The 22,842-nt window shown below is 51.3% G+C and overlaps 1 protein-coding gene across 2 annotated transcripts in view; it reads right to left on the reverse strand.

Moving 5' to 3' along the window:
- Positions 1–936: 936 nt before the first annotated feature.
- Positions 937–22,842, reverse strand: part of CENPF (centromere protein F) — a 105,205-nt gene continuing 83,299 nt past the window's right edge. For both annotated transcript variants that reach the window (XM_075339140.1, XM_075339139.1), the window contains 6 exons: positions 15,498–15,674; positions 14,966–15,124; positions 14,523–14,682; positions 4,168–4,617; positions 3,039–3,226; positions 937–1,697 (listed from right to left, as the gene is read on the reverse strand). In XM_075339140.1, coding sequence (XP_075195255.1) covers positions 1,518–1,697; positions 3,039–3,226; positions 4,168–4,617; positions 14,523–14,682; positions 14,966–15,124; positions 15,498–15,674 — 1,314 coding nt within the window. In that variant the 3' untranslated portion in view covers positions 937–1,517. The remainder of the gene's footprint in view (positions 1,698–3,038; positions 3,227–4,167; positions 4,618–14,522; positions 14,683–14,965; positions 15,125–15,497; positions 15,675–22,842) is intronic.

Consider the following 22,842-nt stretch of genomic DNA (forward strand, 5'->3'; position numbering starts at 1 on the left):
AAGTGAATATTTGATATTTGTGAACAAGATCTAACATAACCAGTCTATATTAAAGAGAACCTGGTAGGTTCTCTTAAAGGGAATCTGTCATGTAAAAGAAAAAAAAACCGTAACTGGCAGATATAGGGTTAATCTGCAGGTCAATAGCATTCTGGTGCCGTACGGTTGCCGCAGTGAAAGCCCCGATTCCAGGAGGAAATTAACATTATTCCTCCTGGCAGCCTAGGGCTTTCAGTCATAAGGTCGCGCCCAGCGCGGTTTTAGGCTCTATGCATATTGATCGGTGGCTCTAACCGCCCCTGGCACTGACTGACAGCCAGCTCTGTACTGATGCTGTGCTGAACCTGCTGTCAGTCAGGGTGGGGCGTGGTTACAGCCGCTGCTCACTATTCACACAGTAGTGACTGAAAGCACACAGGTCGCACCTCTATGACTGAAAGCCTGAGGCTGCCGGAACCAGAAGAATAAAGTTATTTTGCTCTCGGCAGCGGGGCACTCAGAACGCTATTAACCTGCAGATTAACCCTATATGGGCAGATTAGTAGCATTTTTTTTACATGGTTCTTTTTATACGTTCTTTCACAGATCAGAGATTACAAATATCTGGGCTATTTGCTTTTAAAAAAAAAATAATTATATATATATATAATAAATATATATATAATAAATATATATATATATATATATATATATATATATATATATATATAAATAAAATATAAATATATATATAAATAAAATATAAATATATATATATATATATATATATATATATATATATAATATATATATATATATATATATATATATATAAATATATATATATATATATATATATATATATATATATAAATATATATATAATATATATATATATATATATATATATATATATATATATATATATATATATAGTTTTTTTTTTTAAACCATATAACGACCAAGAACCATAAATTTACGGCACTGTGTCCTAAGTTTTAACCCTCTAACCCCTGTGCCATTGTAAATGTACATCCTAGGGCTGAAGCTCCTGTAGTCTAGCAGAAGATTCGGTCTCCCATTGTTTAAAACAGCCGAGGTCCTGGGGAGAAGACAGAAGTGGTTTATTACCGCTTCCGTCTTCTCTTTTGCCATCTCAGTAAGAGCTTTGCGACAAACAGAAGTATTATCGGCCCGGTTCTTGTTTATAATATGTAAAACCTTTTGCGCCAAAGTGTTTGTGACTGATTAGATCTAAGTTGTGAGATGGGGATTGTCCAAATTCATACAAAGAAGTGAGTAATCCCCATAACGAGCAGTATAGACACCGGGCCCCGCCGGCCAGCTACACTTTTTCTTTATCCACATGATCCTGTATTGATATAGTTAGTAGGAACAGATTTTTTGGGAATTTATGTTCTGCTAGGAAGTGTTCATTTAAAAATAAAAAAGTTCTAAAAAAGACAAGTTCTGTCCATAAATAAACTGGATATAAAATATTATCTAAAAATCTCATATTATAAGTCTCTGCAGAGGGATCACTGCACGTGACAGGTCCCCTCCTCTTCCGTCTCATCATGTGACACTTTGCCGCTAGCTCGCTCGTTCTCCGGTTCGCCGCCGCACAGGTTGTCAGACGCCCGGCTCTTCATCTTGACGTAAGCAGAAAGGGGAGACAGAACATCCATCGGAGCAGAGTCCTCCTCTGTAGCTTTTGTCTGCAGGATCAATATATATTGGTTAGTAAGGGTTGATATGGGGCGGCTGGAGGTCCCGGCTCCGCCATGTGTCCGGAGGAGATTGGATAGAGATCACACGCCTGTCAATCAGCTGATATTCGGGACTGCTTCATTTCAAAAAAAGGATTTCGAGAAGAGACAACCCCTTAAAGTCCTTCACAACATTTAACATACATATGCGGCAAAATGTAGGATCGCACGTCGAGCCAGCATCTTTCCTGGCAGATGATGGCTGACAATTAGCAATCATGTGCCGTAAACAGTCGTGGTTGGAGCAGACCTCCGTCCATTGCTGTTAACCAGTTAAATGCCACTGTCAGTCTCTGAAAGATGCATTTAATACATGCCTGCAGGAGGGCACGTCAGTCCATGTGCCCTTCGGCGCACTCGTGATGTGATCTCTGGGCGCTGAAGTGTTCAATGACAGCCGAAGGTCTGCAGAAGACCCCTATGCCTGTCATAACGATACTCCTGTCAAAGCCAGTGTTTAACTGGCATTCAAAGGAGACCTTGATTATCACTATACATAGCAGTGCTCGTGCACTGCTATGTATAGCACAAGCTATCTGATAATCACAGCTTCAAGTCTCATTATTAATTATTATTATATTCAGCAAAAAGTAAAAAAAAAAAAAAAGTTTTAAAAGGTGGGAAAAAGAAAAATATTGAAATCATGCCCTTTTTGACCCTTTAACAATAAAACATTTAACATTTTTTTTTTTTTTATATTTGCAATTTCAAGGCATTTCCAGTGCATCCTCTGAAAAAATGAATGGTGTCATTCATAAGTACAACTTGTCCCGCAAAAAACAAGCCCTCGTATGGCAATGTGGACAGAAGAATCAAAAGTTATGGCTCTTAGAAAAAACGGAGGAAAAGAAAAAAAAAAGCGCAAAAATTGAAAATAGCCCAGCTGTGAAAGAGTTAACATACTGTGCGGTTATCTATTTCCATTGCAACTTGATAAACCAGAGCTTACTGTGTAATGCCCATATTAAAACGCAGGACACGCGTGATCGAGAGCCATCACTTAGGGAATAATTGTGCCAAAATATAAAAAAATAAAAAAATAAATAAAATAAAGCAGCTGACTCGGCAAAAAAAATCAAACAGCATTATAATTAAAACCCGTAACTGCTCCTCATTAACCCGACCCCAGAAGTGTCAGACTGCAGCGTCTGCAGCAATTATTCCCGGCTCTGCCCAGTGTAAGGCTTTCTATGCTTGTGGTCACTGCGATAGTCTGCGAGCTGCAGATCTCGAGGTGACACTACTGCTCCCAGCACGGCCCTCCATGGCGCACTGGCCTATGAGACTCACCAGCTGGGATTTGCTGCCCCCTGGTGGTGGACTCTTCAGATCAGGGATGTTCTCTAGATTCTCAGTACGCGGGACCAATACTGCGGGGGAGTTTGTCTGCGAGGAGAGACGGGGGCTCCTTCTTGTGGGCACCGCTGTTCTCCGGAGGACAAATGGACTCTGCTTCCCGGACGGGATATCAGAAAATCCTACAGGACATAACATTAAATAAAGATCGAAATCTTAGATAGTGAAAGTTAATTTATGAATATTTACTATGTATTCTAATATTTTACTTTTACCTTTACATGCAGATATAATCTACATAAAATGAGGAACACCTCTGTGTGTATAGGTCATATTACTTATCCTGTCCAGATCCTGTATTATACTCCAGAGCTGCACTCACTATTCTGCTGGTGCAGTCACTGTGTACATACATTACTGATCCTGTACTGATCCTGAGTTTCCTCCTGTATTATACTCCAGAGCTGCACTCACTATTCTGCTGGTGCAGTCACTGTGTACATACATTACATTACTTATCCTGTACTGATCCGGAGTTACATCCAGTATTATACTCCAGAGCTGCACTCACTATTCTGCTGGTGCAGTCACTGTGTACAAACATTACATTACTGATCCTGTACTGATCCAGAATTACATCCTGTATTATACTCCAGAGCTGCACTCACTATTCTGCTGGTGCAGTCACTGTTTACATACATTACATTACTTATCGTGTACTGATCCTGAGTTACCTCCTGTATTATACTCCAGAGCTGAACTCACTATTCTGCTGGTGCAGTTACTGTGTCCATATATTACTGATCTGGACTGATCCTGAGTTACCGCCTGTATTATACTCCAGAGCTGCACTCCCTATTCTGCTGGTGCAGTCACTGTGAACATAGATTACTGATCCTGAGTTACCTCCTGTATTATACTCCAGAGCTGCACTCACTATTCTGCTGGTTATGTGGGCAGACACTCCAATAACAGGTTAGCTGACTTCCTATAGTGCAGGGCACAGACAGTTTATGCCAAACAACAAGAAAATCACCAAAGCGAACTTTGCTTGGGAAGGACTGCTGAGCGATTCCAGCTCTGAAGCTTGTGAAATTGTAAATGATGATGATGGGGGTTATACCTTTTTTCACAACCTCGGGAAGGCCTTCAGGCTGAAACTCCTCTTCTACTGTCTGGCCTCCAGTTTTCTTCACCCTCTTGGTCGCGGCTTGGGGCGTTGATGGGTTTTGTCCGGTGTTTTCGGATTCCCTGCGCCTCTTGCCCGTTTGCTTTCCTTGTGTGGATCTTCTGCTCTTCCTTCTATTCTTCGCCCCGTGTTCTGCCCCGTCTGAGTGTGATCTCGGAGGTTCCAGCGCTTCCTTCTTGGCTTCCAGCTCCTCCAGCCGAGCCCTCAGCAGATCCACCTGCCTCTGGAGGGTCTCATTGGATTCCTCCAGCCGGTGGGTCTTGATCAGCAGGTTACAGTATTTCTCTATGCTCTCGTTCGCCTCCAGCGTCTTCTCTTCTAAACATTGTTTTAATTCTTCAATTTCTGACAATGGGTCAATATCACTGCTGCTCACATCTGTAACTGTGGAGAAAAGATACACAAGTGACAAATCCACAGCAAAATATGCAGCAGTTACAGAAATTAATGTTTGCTGATGAGCGGGCACTACCATGCTCGGGTGCTCTGTACTCGTAACTAGTGATGAGCGGGCACTACCATGCTCGGGTGCTCTGTACTCGTAACTAGTGATGAGCGGGCACTACCATGCTCGGGTGCTCTGTACTCGTAACTAGTGATGAGCGGGCACTACCATGCTCGGGTGCTCTGTACTCGTAACTAGTGATGAGCGGGCACTACCATACTCAGGTGCTCAGTACTGGTAACTAGTGATGAGCGGGCACTACCATGCTCGGGTGCTCAGTACTCGTAACTAGTGATGAGTGGGCACTACCATGCTCGGGTGCTCAGTACTGGTAACTAGTGATGAGCGGGCACTACCATGCTCGGGTGCTCTGTACTCGTAACTAGTGATGAGCGGGCACTACCATGCTTGGGTGCTCGATACTCGTAACTAGTGATGAGCGGGCACTACAATGCTCAGGTGCTCGGTACTGGTAACTAGTGATGAGCGGGCACTACCATGCACTGGTGCTCAGTACTCATAACTAGTGATGACTGAGCACTACCATGCTCGGGTGCTCCGTACTCGTAACTAGTGATGAGCGGGCACTACTATGCTCGGGTGCTCTGTACTCGTAACTAGTGATGAGCGGGCACTACCATGCTCGGGTGCTCTGTACTCGTAACTAGTGATGAGCGGGCACTACCATGCTCGGGTGCTCCGTACTCGTAACTAGTGATGAGCGGGCACTACTATGCTCGGGTGCTCTGTACTCGTAACTAGTGATGAGCGGGCACTACCATGCTCGGGTGCTCTGTACTCGTAACTAGTGATGAGCGGGCACTACCATGCTTGGGTGCTCAGTACTCGTAACTAGTGATGAGCGGGCACTACCATGCTCGGGTGCTCGGTACTGGTAACTAGTGATGAGCGGGCACTACCATGCTCGGGTGCTCAGTACTCGTAACTAGTGATGAGTGAGCACTACCATGCTCAGGTGCTCAGTACTCGTAACTAGTGATGAGCGGGCACTACCATCCTCGGGTGCTCGGTACTGGTAACTAGTGATGAGCGGGCACTACCATGCTCGGGTGCTCAGTACTCGTAACTAGTGATGAGCGGGCACTACCATGCTCGGGTGCTCAGTACTCTTAACTCAGGGGTGGGGAACCTCCGGCCCGCGGGCCGCATGCGGCCCGCCATGACCTTTTATGTGGCCCCCGGGCAGATTCCCGGGGGAGGCAGTGCTGGTGCTGTCACCGCGGTTTGCTGCCGCCGGCCCTTTAAATCCACACATTGCTGTTTGTGCTGCAATGTGTTCTCCCGTCGGCCAGTGCCAATTGTGGGCGGGTCCACAGCAGCCTCACATCTTCTAGCCTTGTGTGTCCGCCCCCTGCCCTCTGGAGATCAGTGCCCGCCTTCTCCTTCTGATGCAGTGTGTCCGGCTCCTGCACTCCAGTGATGTGAGTGCAATGCTGCTGTGAGTCCTGCGCCGACCCTCTGCTGCTATGTGCCCTGCCCAATGCTTTGTGCCTCCCCACACCAGTTCTGTAAACCTTCTCCCCCAGAGTTGCATGAAACTCTCAGCGCAGTGTGGCCCCCAATGTCCTGTGTGCACCCCTCCCCCAGTCCTGTGTGCAGCCCCCCAATGTCCTGTGTGCAGCCCATCACCCAGTAGTCCTGTTTGCACCCCCCCAATCCTGTGTGCACCCCTCCCCCAGTCCTGTGTGCAGCCCCCCCAGTCCTGTGTGCACCCCCACACAATCCTATGTGCAGCCCATCACCCAGTCCTGTGTGCACCCCCCCCAGTCCTGTGTGCACCCCCCCAGTCCTGTGTGCACCCCCCCCAGTCCTGTGTGCACCCCCCCCAGTCCTGTGTGCACCCCCCCCAGTCCTGTGTGCACCCCCCCAGTCCTGTGTGCACCCCCCCCAGTCCTGTGTGCACCCCCCCAGTCCTGTGTGCACCCCCCCAGTCCTGTGTGCACCCCCCCAGTCCTGTGTGCACCCCCCCAGTCCTGTGTGCACCCCTCCAGTCCTGTGTGCACCCCTCCAGTCCTGTGTGCACCCCTCCAGTCCTGTGTGCAGCCCCCCCAGTGATGTCTGTGCAGCCCCCCCAGTGATGTCTGTGCAGCCCCCCCAGTGATGTCTGTGCAGCCCCCCCCAGTGATGTCTGTGCAGCCCCCCCAGTGATGTCTGTGCAGCCCCCCCCAGTGATGTCTGTGCAGCCCCCCCCCAGTGATGTCTGTGCAGCCCCCCCAGTGATGTCTGTGCAGCCCCCCACAGTGATGTCTGTGCCTCCCCCCACAGTGATGTCTGTGCCTCCCCCCACAGTGATGTCTGTGCCTCCCCCCACAGTGATGTCTGTGCCTCCCCCCACAGTGATGTCTGTGCCTCCCCCCACAGTGATGTCTGTGCCTCCCCCCACAGTGATGTCTGTGCCTCCCCCCACAGTGATGTCTGTGCCTCCCCCCACAGTGATGTCTGTGCCCCCAGCCCCTCCAGTGGTGTCTGTGCCCCCAGCCCCTCCAGTGGTGTCTGTGCCTCCAGCCCTGCGTGTGGTGTCTGTGCCTCCAGCCCCGCGTGTGGTGTCTGTGCCCGCAGCCCCATGCCCCCAGTTAATTAATTGCTTCACCCAATATAGCTGGGTCATTTAAACATTGATAATTTTGTGCGGCCCCCGAAGGTTGGTAGAAATTTCCAAATGGCCCCCGACAGAAAAAAGGTTCCCCACCCCTGTCTTAACTAGTGATGAGCGGGCACTACCATGCTTGGGTGCTCAGTACTCGTAACTAGTGATGAGCGGGCACTACCATGCTTGGGTGCTCAGTACTCGTAACTAGTGATGAGTGGGCACTACCATGCTCTGGTGCTCAGTACTCGTAACTAGTGATGAGTGGGCACTACCATGCTCGGGTGCTCAGTACTCGTAACTAGTGATGAGTGGGCACTACCATGCTCGGGTGCTCAGTACTCGTAACTAGTGATGAGTGGGCACTACCATGCTCGGGTGCTCAGTACTCGTAACTAGTGATGAGTGGGCACTACCATGCTCGGGTGCTCAGTACTCGTAACTAGTGATGAGCGGGCACTACCATGCTCGGGTGCTCAGTACTCGTAACTAGTGATGAGTGGGCACTACCATGCTCGGGTGCTCAGTACTCGTAACTAGTGATGAGCGGGCACTACCATGCTCGGGTGACCTCAGTAAAACTCAGAATAAAAGAACTGTCTCATTTCCTAAATATGTTTGTTTTTTTTTAACCTAATATAAATCTAGTCTTTTCATGTAAGTAGGCCACACCCAGTTGGCTAAATAGACTAGAATTATATACAGGGAAGATGGGGCCATATCTCAGGAACGGAGAGAAACAGGAACAAAAGAAGGGAATTTGGTTACTTACCGTAAATTCCTTTTCTTCTAGCTCCTATTGGGAGACCCAGACGATTGGGTGTATAGCTACTGCCTCCGGAGGCCACACAAAGCATTACACTAAAAAGTGTAAGGCCCCTCCCCTTCTGGCTATACACCCCCAGTGGGATCACTGGCTCACCAGTTTTAGTGCAAAAGCAAGAAGGAGGAAAGCCAATAACTGGTTTAAACAAATTCACTCCGAAGTAACATCGGAGAACTGAAAACCATTCAACATGAACAACATGTGTACCCGAAAAACAACCAAAAATCCCGAAGGACAACAGGGCGGGTGCTGGGTCTCCCAATAGGAGCTAGAAGAAAAGGAATTTACGGTAAGTAACAAAATTCCCTTCTTCTTCGGCGCTCCATTGGGAGACCCAGACGATTGGGACGTCCAAAAGCTGTCCCTGGGTGGGTAAAGAAATACCTCATGTTAGAGCTGCAAAGACAGCCCTCCCCTACGGGGAGGCAACTGCCGCCTGCAGGACTCTACTACCTAGGCTGGCGTCCGCCGAAGCATAGGTATGCACCTGATAATGTTTGGTGAAAGTGTGCAGACTCGACCAGGTAGCTGCCTGGCACACCTGTTGAGCCGTAGCCTGGTGTCGTAATGCCCAGGACGCACCCACGGCTCTGGTAGAATAGGCCTTCAGCCCTGATGGAACCGGAAGCCCAGCAGAACGGTAGGCTTCAAGAATTGGTTCCTTGATCCATCGAGCCAGGGTGGCTTTGGAAGCCTGCGACCCTTTGCGCTGACCAGCGACAAGTATAAAGAGTGCATCCGAGCGGCGCAGGGGCGCCGTGCGGGAAAGTAGATTCTGAGCGCTCTCATCAGATCCAACAAATGCAAATCCAATTCATATCGATGAACTGGATGAGGACAAAAGGAAGGTAAGGAGATATCCTGACTGAGATGAAAGGAGGATACCACCTTAGGGAGAAACCCCGGAATCAGGCGCAGCACTACCTTGTCTTGGTGAAACACCAGGAAAGGAGCTTTGGATGACCGCGCTGCTAGCTCGGACACTCTCTGAAGAGACGTGACCGTTACCAAAAAGGCCACTTTCTGTGACAGTCGAGAAAGTGAAAAAACATCCCTCAGAGGCCCCAAGGGCGGCTCCTGGAGAGCAATTAGTACCCTGTGCAGATCCCATGGGTCTAACGGCCTCTTGTACGGAGGGACAATGTGGCCAACCCCCTGCAGGAACGTGCGTACCTGAGGAAGTCGTACTATGCGATTCTGAAAGAATACAGACAGCGCTGGGACTCGACCGTTAAGGGAGCCGAGCGACAAACCTTTTCCCAAACCAGATTGCAGGAAGGAAGGAAAAGTAGGCAATGCAAATGTCCAGGGAGATACTCCCTGAGCAGAGCGCTAAGAGAAGAATATCTTCCACGTCTTGTGGTAGATCTTGGCAGACGTCAGCTGCCTGGCCCGTCTCATGGTGGCAATGACGACTTGAGATAATCCTGAAGACGCTAGGATCTCGGACGCGATGGCCACACAGTCAGGATCAGGGCCGTAGAATTCAGTGGAAAAAACGGCCCTTGGGACAGTAAGTCTGGCCGGTCTGAGGGTGCCCACGGTTGGCCGACCGTGAGATGCCACAGATCCGGGAACCACGACCTCCTCGGCCAGTCTGGGACGACGAGGATGACGCGGCGGCAATCGGAGCTGAGCTTGCGTAGCACTCTGGGCAACAGTGCCAGAGGAGAACACATAGGGTAGCTGGAACTGCGACCAATCCTGAACTAGGGCGCCTGCCGCCAGAGCACTTTGCTCGTGAGACCGCGCCATGAAAATCGGGACCTTGTTGTTGTGCCGAGACGCCATTAGGTCGACGTCCGGCATCCCCCAGCGGCTACAGATTTCCTGACACCATTCTGGGTGCAGAAAACTATTCCCCTGCGTCCATACCCAGGCGACTGAGTAAGTCTGCTTCCCAATTTCCTACGCCCGGGATGTGAACTGCGGATATGGTGGATGCTCTGTCCCCCACCCATATCAGAATCCGCCGGATTGCCTGGTAGGCTTGGCGATGCGTGTTCCGCCTTGGTGGGCGATGTCTGCCACCGCTGTGGAATTGTCCGACTGAATTCGGATCTGTTTTCCTTCCAGCCACTGCTGGAAGGCTTGCAGGGCAAGATACACTGCCCAGATTTCCAGAACATTGAACTGAAGGATGGACTCCTTGACCGTCTGAGAAGGGAGACGTTCCTGTCTAGGGACGTCGACTCCCCAACCCATTGGCAAAGCATGTCCCATTGAAGTGGACGCAGATGAAACTGCGCGAAAGTGACTGCCTCTGCATGAGACGTCTTAAGGGGTGTGACTGGCCTTGAAGGAGAGACTGCACCCCCGTCTGTAGTGAACGCTGCTTGTCCAGCGGAAGCTTCACTATCGCTGAGAGAGTGTGAAACTCCATGCCCAGATATGTCCGCGATTGGGTCGGTGCCCGATGAAACCTTGAAAGTTGATGATCCACCCGAAACTCTGGAGAGTCTCCAGCGCCACGTTCAGGCTGTGTTGGCATGCCGCTTGAGAGGGTGCCTTGACAAGTGGATCGTCCTAGTAAGGATCACAGAGTGACCCTGAGAGTGCAGGACTGCTCCCACTGCTGCTCTGAACTTGGTGAAAACCCGTAGGGCTGTCGCCAGACCGAAGGGCAGGGCTACGCACTGAAGATGCCCGTCTTCCATAACGAAAACGTAGCAAACGCTGGTGCTCTGGAGCAATCGGCACGTGGAGATAAGCATCCTGATGTCTATTGATGCTAGGAAACCTCCTTGCGACATTGAGGCAATGACGGAGCGGAGGGTTACATCCGGAACCCGCCTGGCCTTCACGTGCTTGTGAGCAGTGTTAGGTCCAGAACGGAACGGAAAGAGCCACCCCTTTTTTGGCACCCCAATCAGATTGGAGGAAAAATCCGTGTCTTGTTCCTGAAGAGGAACAGGGATTACCACTTCTTCTGCCTGCAGAAGAGCATCGGCTCGGTAGGGGGAGGGGGGGGAAGTGCTGAAGAATCGCGTCGGAGGACGAGAACAGAGCTCTATCCTGTACACGTGAGACAAAATGTCTCTCACCCACCGGTCTGTGACCTGTGGCAGCGAAATGTCCCCAAGCGGGAGATTCTGCCACCAACCGCGGATGCGGAGAGAGAGAGCTGACAGTAATGAGGAGACCGCCTTGGTAGCGGTTCCTCCTGCTGCCTTCCTTGGGCGTGATTGAGCCCGGCCGGAATCTGAGCCCCTCTGAGCCTTTTGAGCCCTTTTGGACGAGGACAATTGGGACCTGCCCGAGCCTGGGAAGGACCAACCTCGACTGTCCCTCCAGGACAGCATTACTAGGGTAAGTCGCAATGCAGACATTGCGAGGTTAAGGACACCACCTGCGGCACAGATGTACATGTGCTCAAGACCAGCTGCGCAAGCCCAGCTGAAATAAGTTAGAGTGCCCATACGGCTGCGAATGCCGGAGCAACCGACACGCTGATAGCTTCACAGACAGATTTCAACCAGAGGTCCATCTGTCTGTCAATGGCATCTTTAAGTGAAGTCCCATCTCCACTGCAACTATGGATCTAGCCGCAAGTCTGGAGATTGGGGGATCCACCTTTGGACCCTGGGTCTAGCGCTTTACCACGTCAGGTGAAAGGGATAACGTGTATCCTTAAAACGTTTGGAGAAAACGCTTATCTGGTAAGCGTGGTGTTTCTGAACTGCTTCTCTGAAGTCAGCGCCAGAAAAATATGCAATATACGCATGAGTACTGAAAAAGGATTTCTCCTGCTGTGAAGCTGACTCCTCCAATGGGGGAGCTGAGGGAGAAATATCCAACATTCCATTGATGGACGCTATAAGATCCTTCACTATGGCGTCACCATCCGGTGTATCCGGATTGAGAGCGGTGTCAGGACCAAAGCCCTGATCAGCTACGTCTGCCTCATCATACAGAGAGTCCTCCTGCTGGGACCTTGACCAGTGATGAAGCCGAGCGCCGCACCCAGCGAGCTAGCTTAGGCTGTCTGGGACTGCCGTCCGTGTCAGAGCCTTCACCCTGGAATGTCTGGGACCCCCCCGGAGCACTGATTACGTTCCAAATGAGGGTGGCCAGGGAGCATTAATCAAGATTGCCCATGGCCTGTCTGGACTGACAAGTCTCTATCCCATGACAATCCATCCGCCAAAACTGCAACTCCGTCCCTGTCCCTGGACAGGGTTCACGGATGGTTCCTTTGGCCACCTCTGGGAGAGACCCCGGCTGACCAAGTGCTACAGGGGAGCTTGCACACAATGGGGGTCAGTGGAACCTGCCGGTGGAACAGTATCACATGCAGGAAAAACAGCATAGGAAGCCTTGTTGCTTTTTTGCCGCTGTATTCAATCCATCTATGCAATGTATAGCATACAAGCATAAACACTTCAGCACATGCAATACAAGCAGCATAGAAAGCCTGTGCCTTGGCACTCTTGCTTTTTTGCTGCTGTTGTCCAGCCATCTAGGAGCATATTGCCAAGAATAGCGACCGTACAGTGCAAAGTATAACATACAAGCATAAGTACAAATGAACACTGCAGCACATGCAATACAAGCAGCCTAGAAAGACCCGTGCCTTAGCACCCTTGCTTTCTTGCTGCTGTTATCTCGCCATCTAGGAGGGCATATAGCCAATAGTAGCGACAGTACAGTGCAATGTATAACATACAAGCATAAGTACAAATGAACACTGCAGCACATGCAATACAAGCAGCATAGAAAGCCTGTGCCTTGGCACCCTTGCTTTTTTGCTGCTGTTGTCCAGCCATCTAGGAGAATATAGCCCAGAGTAGCGACCGTACAGTGCAATGTATAACATACAAGCATAAGTACAAATGAACACTTCAGCACATGCAATACAAACAGCCCAGAAAACCTGTGCCTTAGCACCCTTGCTTTCTTGCTGCTGTTATCTCGCCATCTAGGAGGGCATATAGCCAATAGTAGCGACAGTACAGTGCAATGTATAACATACAAGCATAAGTACAAATGAACACTTCAGCACATGCAATACAAGCAGCCTAGAAAACCTGTGCCTTAGCACCCTTGCTTTTTTGCTGCTGTTATCTCGCCATCTAGGAGGGCATATAGCCAAAGATAGCGACCTACAGTGCAGTGTATAGTATACAAGCATCAAATACAAATGGACACTGCGGTATTTAGTGGGGTCAGCACTTCAGGTGCTGCTTACCGCCCGCCTATAACGCGGGTATGTGGTCGCCAGAGCCCTGTGTTGGTTGCCCAGAGCATGTCTCCGTTCCCCGGCTCGGACCGCGTGCAGGAATGGCTGCCGGCGTCCTTCTCCAGCTCGTGTGACGAGGGGCGGGCCGTGGGCGTGCCCCAGACAAGAGCGGGAAACTGGCGTCCCACTGTGTCCAGTGAAGGGGGCTGGAGAATGCAAAGCAGACTCCAGCCCTCTGTGCTGACTGTCTGTACAGCGTCCCGCCTCTCCCCTGACTGGCAGGGCTGGAGGCGGGAACGAAACGAAAACTAGGCCGCAAAGCCGGGGACTCGAGTAATAAGCGCGGCCGTCCATGTGCACGGCCCGCGCGAAAGTCCCCGGCGCACCACAAGTCCCAGCCGCGCCACAATGTAAAAAACACCCAGCAGCGGCCGGCGCGGCAGTTCCCAATACATAAATTCACTCAGCTAAGCTGCAGTGAATAATAGCACGAGCGCACCGCGCTGTTACCCCCGGCGCACTAACACTCCCAGCAATGCTGGTGTGTGTGTGCGCGCTTGCCCGGGGACACAGAGTACCTTAATGTAGCAGGGCCTGTCCCTGACGATACTCAGCTCCATATCCAGCAGGTTCTCTGGGTCTGTGGATGGAGCCCGGTCTCAGTGCCTGGAGACCGGTAAGATCCCACTTCACCCAGAGCCCTCAGGGGGATGGGGAAGGAAAGCAGCATGTGGGCTCCAGCCTCCGTACCCGCAATGGGTACCTCAACCTTACAAACCGCAAGTGGGGTGAGAAGGGAGCATGCTGGGGGCCCCATATGGGCCCACTTTTCTTCCAACCGACATAGTCAGCAGCTGCTGCTGACTAAAAACAGTGGAGCTATGCGTGGATGTCTGACCTCCTTCGCACAAAGCAGAAAACTGGTGAGCCAGTGATCCCACTGGGGGTGTATAGCCAGAAGGGGAGGGGCCTTACACTTTTTAGTGTAATGCTTTGTGTGGCCTCCGGAGGCAGTAGCTATACACCCAATCGTCTGGGTCTCCCAATGGAGCGCCGAAGAAAACATCCCCGGATTCAGGAGAACAGCGGCATTTACACCAGGGAAGTGGCAGATCGTCTCTACATTTCTTTTGTTTTTTAAGAGTCTTACAAACCTTACAACCTTTTTAAATGCGCACTGACAATTATTATGTACAGTATATTGGATTGTGATTGGTTGTTCTGCACATACCGTCGTGCTTCTGTGTCCGGCCCTGCAGCGCCTCCTCCTGCTCTCGGAGCCTCTCCTGCAGCCGCCCCCTCTCCCCTTCCAGCTCTTTACATGCATCCATCCAGTGATGGAGGTCACTACAAGTTTTTGCATTTTTCTTCTTCAATTCATCAAACTCTACCTAAAAAAATAAACAACAAAAAAGGAGAAGAAATCAGTAAAAGGACGATGATTAGACCCCATTTACTGCACTGTCCAGAACCTATAAAAATGGGTTATAAACTGCTAATAAGTAGGTGTACAGTAAAGGAGCAGCCCCCGCCGGCCGAGCCCCCGGTGTGATCCTATACGGGCACTATATGAGCCGCTCAATATATATGAGCCAAAGAGAAGAGATAGAAAATCCCGTTATATACAGGGAGCAGCGAATTACAGGGTAACGCGTCCGCTGGGTCCACACTCACCTCCAGAGCTGACACTCCTTCCAGCCGCTCCTCAGCTTTACACAGCGATTCACTCAATCTCCCATTGGCGGCTCTTAACCCCTCCACCTCCTGCTGGTGAGCGATAAGAAGCGTTTCCAGAGACGTCACCTTCTCCTGACAGCTCGCCAGATCCCCGTCCTGCAGGGGAAGAAAGGATCTGTTCTGAAACTGCTCTAAAAAAGATTCCAAAATGTCTAGTGACAACCCTCATCTCCCGCAGTTGGGCTTCAATAGGAGGACCAAGATGGTGGCTACAGGGGCCGCTACTTGCCATTGTGACCCATCAGTACTGCCATGATCTCTCCTATTCTGTGCCGTTGACACTGATATTTACTGTATGTGGTTATACAGCAGCGCTCAGAGTTCAGCTCCGGTTGCTGCTGTTGGAGGCAGCTGTGTAATAATGGCCACCAGTGCGGCTCATACACTGCAGACACCGGGGTGATGTGTTCTCTCGTCTGGTGTAGAATGATCGGTGATGTGTGGTGTCGGTGTAATGTCGCTCGCTCACCCGCTTCCTCCGCTCCTCCAGCAGCGAGTGGTGACCGGACTCCGCCTGGAGGAGACGCCGCTCCTGCTCCATTATATCCTCCTTGTGTTTCTGGGCCTGAGATTCCAGCTCCTTCTGGAGGGAAGCGACAGACGTCTTCATCTCTGCTGCCTCTGTCGTGGCCGTCAGGAGCTGAGCCTGCGGAGAGCGGACAGCACTGATATATATATACAAAGCATCACTACTGGGGTATCACAGCACCCCCGCACCCCAATATCCAACAGAGCAGCACACGGCGCAGCACGGCCGCACTCACAGGAGCAGCACAGTCGCACTCACAGGGGCAGCACAGGCGCACTCACAGGGGCAGCACAGGCGCACTCCCAGGGGCAGCACAGGCGCACTCCCAGGAGCAGCACAGCCGCACTCACAGGAGCAGCACAGCCGCACTCACAGGAGCAGCACAGCCGCACTCACAGGGGCACCACAGCCGCACTCACAGGAGAAGCACAGCCGCACTCACAGGAGCAGCACAGCCGCACTCACAGGAGCAGCACAGCCGCACTCACAGGGGCAGCACAGTCGCACTCACAGGGGCAGCACGGCCGCACTCACAGGGGCAGCACAGGCGCACTCACAGGGGCAGCACAGGCGCACTCACAGGGGCAGCACAGCCGCACTCACAGGGGCAGCACAGCCGCACTCCCAGGGGCAGCACAGCCGCACTCCCAGGGGCAGCACAGCCGCACTCACAGGAGCAGCACAGCCGCACTCACAGGAGAAGCACAGCCGCACTCACAGGGGCAGCACAGCCGCACTCACAGGAGAAGCACAGCCGCACTCACAGGAGAAGCACAGCCGCACTCACAGGAGAAGCAAACACAAAGCTGTGACATCTCCTACTGTGAATTGTAATTCTTATGTTATTTACTGCATAGAGAGAGATGTTATCAGTCATTGTACAGAAGGAGGAGGAGGTGAGCTGTGATATCACCTATTGTGAATAATGGATCCTGTTATCTACTGTGTATAGAGGTGATAGTCATTGTACATGAGGGGGATGAGGTGAGCTGTGACATCACCTATGTTATCAGCGAACCTGAACTGTAAAGTTTGGGGTTCCTACCGGACACTTACAAACAACTTTAATCCCGCCTGGCGCATACAGCCCTAATACCGCCTGGTGCATACAGCCCTAATACCGCCTGGTGCATACAGCCCTAATCCCGCCTGGCGCATACAGCCCTAATACTGCCTGGTGCATACAGCCCTAATACCGCCTGGTGCATACAGCCCTAATACCGCCTGGTGCATACAGCCATAATACCGCCTGGCGCATACAGCCATAATACCGTCTGCTGAATACAGCCCTAATATGGCCTCTTCTCTACTTTGATTTCTTTTTTGTGGGGCATTAATAGGGGCTGTGGCCGTGGTGCTGCTGCAGGGAGAGGACGTGGTTGATCTGTGCCTGCGACGCTCTCACATGAAACACCGTCCTCTGGTGCACACGTTCCTCAACATCCAGCGCCACCATCTGATACGCTGCATATTAGCAGGAGGCAGCGTTTCCCCAACATGGCGGAAGAGTCAGTGTCCACTGAGTCATGGGTGTCCCACATTTAGTTCCAGTCCCTTCTCTTGGGCGTCCCCCGGCCGTCCCTCCTAATCATGGCCCAGAACCGACAACAAACAACATAGAACCGGAGCCCTCTTCCCTTATTCCTAGCTGCTATATTCAGCCGGGGCCGACCGCTAGGAGCAATCATTTCTTCAAACCAAGCACTTCAGGCCCCCGAGAAACTCCGCCAACAGCAGAGGGGGACGCGTAAAGGCAATGTGGCTGGGGCTGGCGGTAGTGAGGCTAGCTGCTGCACCGCCACCTCCATCCCAAACCCAACTGCAAGCTTTTTAACTGCTGCAGCTGCAGTGTGCGCTACTGGGATGTGATTGGTCGGTGGTCGCACAGGAGATGCCAGCAGAGGATCTTGATGATGACCATTAATGACCTCAGTGATAGCAGCCGAGGCTGGAGGTGCCGGGATTTACTTTTTTCATCATTTGCTATCATTAAGGCGTCCATCCATCCTGAGATTTCCAAAATGTCATCAGGTTTTTCTCAAAACATACAAGTCGGCTTCAAAACCTCTTCCCAATGGGGCATTGTAGTATTACATGGCACGTGCATTGCCGATAAGAATTCTCAGGCCAGTACCCCCCTTTAATGGGAGTGCCGCCATATCAGTAATGATGGTATATCTCTGTGATATATGTGATCACTCTGCTCTGCTCATATCTGCATCTACACTTCAGTCGGTGGGTGTGGGGGGGGTGACTTCACGTCTCCCGATACCTGCCGCTGCCCCCCGCCGGCCGATTGCCCCACAGGAAGATATGGGCAGACGTTACATCCCTCACCCAGATACCCTCTCGATGTGGAAGTAATCAGAGCAGGAGGAACCCTTTAAATCGACCCTTGCAGTTGCTCTGAAAACTGAATATCGTGTGTAGCCCCCCTAACTTATAAGACGGCATGAGGAGCGCAGCTGTAAGTGTGACCCCCTATTCTACCCTTCCCGGTCTCAGAGGTGGGACACAAAAATAGAGGCTACCGGGTAAGGTGACAAAAAAGAAGGGAATTTTGTTTACTTACCGTAAATTCCTTTTCTTCTAGCTCCAATTGGGAGACCCAGACAATTGGGTGTATAGCTACTGCCTCCGGAGGCCGCACAAAGTACTACACTTAAAAGTGTAAGGCCCCTCCCCTTCTGGCTATACACCCCCCCGTGGGAGCACGGGTCCCTCAGTTTTAGTGCAAAAGCAAGAAGGAGGAAAGCCAATAACTGTTTCAAAAACAAATTCAATCCGATAGACAATATCGGAGAACACAACTTATCAACATGAACAACATGTGCACCCGAAAAACAAATAACCTAAGAAAAAACAGGGCGGGTGCTGGGTCTCCCAATTGGAGCTAGAAGAAAAGGAATTTACGGTAAGTAAACAAAATTCCCTTCTTCTTTTTCGCTCCTAATTGGGAGACCCAGACAATTGGGACGTCCAAAAGCAGTCCCTGGGTGGGTAAAAGAATACCTCGTGATAGGGCTGTCAAGCAGCCCTTTCTTACAGGTGGGCCACCGCCGCCTGAAGGACTTGTCTACCTAGGCTGGCATCCGCCGAAGCGTAGGTATGCACCTGATAATGCTTGGTAAAAGTGTGCAGACTCGACCAGGTAGCCGCCTGACACACCTGCTGAGCCGTAGCCTGATGCCGTAATGCCCAGGACGCACCCACGGCTCTGGTAGAATGGGCCTTCAGTCCAGATGGAATCGGAAGCCCAGCAGAACGGTAGGCGTGAAGAATTGGTTTCTTGATCCACCGCGCAAGGATGGATTTGGAAGCTTGCGACCCTTTATGCTGACCAGCGACCAGGATAAAGAGTGCATCCGAACGGCGCATAGGCGCCGTGCGGGAAATGTAGATCCTGAGTGCTCTCACCAGGTCCAACAGATGTAAACCCTTTTCAAATTGGTGAACTGGATGCGGACACAAAGATGGTAAAGTGATATCCTGATTGAGATGAAAGGAAGATACCACCTTGGGAAGAAACTCTGGAATTGGACGCAGAACTACCTTATCTTGGTGAAACACCAGGAAGGGAGATTTGAAAGATAACGCCGCCAGCTCTGACACTCTTCGAAGAGACGTGACCGCCACTAGAAAAGCCACTTTCTGTGAAAGCCGAGAAAAAGAAATCTCCTTCATAGGCTCGAAAGGCGGCTTCTGGAGAGCAATTAGAACCTTGTTCAGATCCCAGGGTTCCAATGGCCGCTTGTAAGGGGGAACGATATGACAAACCCCTTGCAGGAACGTGCGTACCTTAGGAAGTCGCGCTAGGCGTTTCTGAAAAAATACGGATAGCGCGGAAACTTGACCTTTAAGGGAGCCAAGCGACAAACCTTTTTCCAACCCAGACTGCAGGAAGGAAAGAAAAATAGGCAATGCAAATGGCCAGGGAGAAACTCCCTGGGCAGAGCACCAAGATAGGAATATCTTCCACGTCCTGTGGTAGATCTTGGCGGAGGATGGTTTCCTAGCCTGTCTCATGGTGGCAACAACTTCCTGAGATAAACCTGAGGTCCCTAGGATCCAGGACTCAATGGCCACACAGTCAGGTTCAGGGCCGCGGAATTCAGATGGAAAAACGGCCCTTGAGACAGCAAGTCTGGACGGTCTGGTAGCGCCCACGGTTGGCCTACTGTGAGATGCCACAGATCCGGGTACCACGACCTCCTTGGCCAGTCTGGAGCGACGAGAATGGCGCGGTGGCAGTTGGACCTGATTTTGCGGAGCACTCTGGGCAACAATGCCAGAGGTGGGAACACATAAGGTAGCTGGAACTGCGACCAATCTTGAACTAACTTTGACAATGAGGTGGGAAGAAGCCACCACCGGAGAGAGTCCTTGGCTGTCAGAGAGGGGGACATCCCTGTCGAGGGACGTCGACTTCCCGTCCCATTGGCGGAGAATGTCCCATTGTAGAGGGCGCAGATGAAACTGCGCGAAAGGGACTGCTTCCATTGCTGCCACCATTTTCCCTAGGAAATGCATGAGGCGCCTCAATGAGTGCGACTGGCTCTGAAGAAGAGATTGCACCCCTGTCTGCAGCGAGCACTGCTTGTCCAGTGGAAGTTTCACTATCGCTGAGAGAGTATGAAACTCCATGCCAAGATATGTTAGTGATTGGGTCGGGGTTAGATTTGACTTTGAAAAGTTGACAATCCACCCGAACCTCTGGAGAGTCTTCAGTGCCACGTTCAGACTGTGTTGGCATGCCTCTTGAGAGGGTGCCTTTATCAGCAGATCGTCCAGATACGGGATCACAGAGTGACCCTGTGAGTGCAGGACTGCTACTACTGCTGCCATGACCTTGGTGAAGACCCGAGGGGCTGTTGCCAGCCCGAAAGGAAGCGCTACGAACTGCAGGTGTTCGCTTCCTATAACGAAGCGTAGAAAACGCTGATGCTCTGGCGCAATCGGTACGTGGAGATAAGCATCTTTGATGTCTATTGATGCTAGGAAATCTCCTTGAGACATTGAGGCGATGACGGAGCGGAGAGATTCCATCCGGAATCTCCTGGTTTTTACGTGTTTGTTGAGCAACTTTAGATCCAGGACGGGACGAAACGACCCGTCCTTCTTTGGCACCACAAACAAATTGGAGTAAAAACCGTGACCTTGTTCCTGAAGAGGAACGGGGGTCACCACTCCTTCCGCCTTTAGAGCGGCCACCGCCTGCAGCAGAGCATCGGCCCGGTCGGGCGGTGGAGAAGTTCTGAAGAAACGAGTTGGAGGACGAGAGCTGAACTCTATCCTGTACCCGTGAGACAGAATGTCCCTCACCCAACGGTCTTTGACCTGTGACAGCCAAATGTCGCCAAAGCGGGAGAGCCTGCCACCGACCGAGGATGCGGAGAGAGGAGGCTGAGAGTCATGAGGAAGCCGTCTTGGTAACGGTTCTTCCTGCTGTCTTTTTTGGGCGTGATTGAGTCCGCCAAGAATCTGAGCCTCTCTGATCCTTTTGAGTCCTTTTGGACGAGGAGAATTGGGATCTGCCTGAGCCTCGAAAGGACCGAAAACCAGACTGACCCCTCCTTTGTTGGGGTTTATTTTGTCTGTGTTGAGGTAAGGATGAATCCTTACCCTTGGAGTGTTTAATGATTTCATCCAAACGCTCACCAAACAATCGGTCACGAGAAAAAGGCAAACTGGTTAAGCACTTCTTGGAAGCCGAATCTGCCTTCCATTCTCTCAACCATAGGGCTCTGCGTAAAACCACGGAGTTGGCTGACGCCACCACCGTACGGCTCGTAGAGTCTAGGACAGCATTAATCGCGTAAGACGCGAATGCAGACATTTGAGAGGTCAATGGTGCCACCTGCGGAGCAGATGTACGTGTGACTGAGTCGACTTGCGTAAGCCCAGCTGAAATAGCTTGGAGTGCCCATACGGCTGCGAATGCTGGCGCCAACGACGCTCCAATAGCTTCATAGATGGATTTCAACCAGAGCTCCATCTGTCTATCAGTGGCATCTTTAAGTGCCGCCCCATCTTCCACTGCAACTAAGGATCTAGCTGCAAGCCTGGAGATTGGAGGATCCACCTTGGGACACTGGGTCCAGCCCTTGACCACGTCAGGGGGGAAAGGATAGCGTGTATCTTTAAGCCGTTTGGAAAACCGCTTATCAGGATAAGCGTGGTGTTTCTGGATTGCGTCTCTAAAGTCAGCGTGGTCCAGAAAAGAGCTTAATTTACGCTTGGGATATCTGAAATGGAATTTCTCATGCTGTGAAGCTGACTCCTCCGCAGGAGGAGCTGGCGGAGAAATATCTAACATCTTATTGATGGACGCTATAAGATCATTCACTATGGCGTCACCATCCGGTGTATCCAGATTGAGAGCGGTCCCAGGATCAGAATCCTGGTCAGTTACATCCGCCTCATCACCCATAGATTCATCCCGCTGGGATCCTGACCAGTGAGACGAAGTTGAGGGCCCCTCATAGCGAGCCCGTTTAGGGTGTCTGGGACTGTCGTCCGAGTCAGAGACGTCACCCTGGGGTGCGTGTGACACCCCCGGAGCACGGAAGTGTTCCAGCTGAGGGGGACCAGGGAGCAATGATTCAACAGTGTCCGTGGTCTGAGTTACTGGTCTAGACTGCAATGTTTCAAGAATTTTAGACATAGTCATAGACAATCTGTCAGCAAAAGCTGCAAACTCCGTTCCTGTCACCTGGACAGCATTCACAGGTGGTTCTCCCTGGGTCACGTCTAGCAGAGGCCCCGGCTGTGCAAGTGTCACAGGGGCCGAGCACTGCACACAATGGGGGTCAGTGGAACCTGCCGGTAGAGCAGCCCCACATGCGGTACAGGCAGCATATAACGTCTGTGCCTTGGCACCTTTGCGTTTTGCGGACGACATGCTGTTGCCTCCTTGTAATCTAGGAGGGTATATAGCCGAGAACACCAGCGACCGTACAGTGTCAGTATTTGCAAACACAAAATACCAGGTACACAAACGGCACAAGTGGGGGTGAGCCCTTGAGGGCTGCTTACCGCCCGCTGAACAGCGGGTATGAGGCCGTAGAATCCCGTGTCTGGGTCTCCCCGTCTCCCCTCTGCAGCTCAGCGTGCAGGCAGGAATGGCTGCCGGCGTCCTGTGAAGAGGGGCGGACCGTGGGCGTGCCACAGACAAAAGTGCGGGAAACTGCGTCCCCCTGTGCCTGGTGTGAGGGCTGGAGTATGTAAAAAAGACTCCAGCCCTCAGCGCTGATGCTCTGTACAGCGTCCCGCCCTCCTCCTGACT

The sequence above is a fragment of the Anomaloglossus baeobatrachus genome, chromosome 3, assembly GCF_048569485.1.
Source record: "Anomaloglossus baeobatrachus isolate aAnoBae1 chromosome 3, aAnoBae1.hap1, whole genome shotgun sequence".
Taxonomy (NCBI): Eukaryota; Metazoa; Chordata; class Amphibia; order Anura; family Aromobatidae; genus Anomaloglossus; species Anomaloglossus baeobatrachus.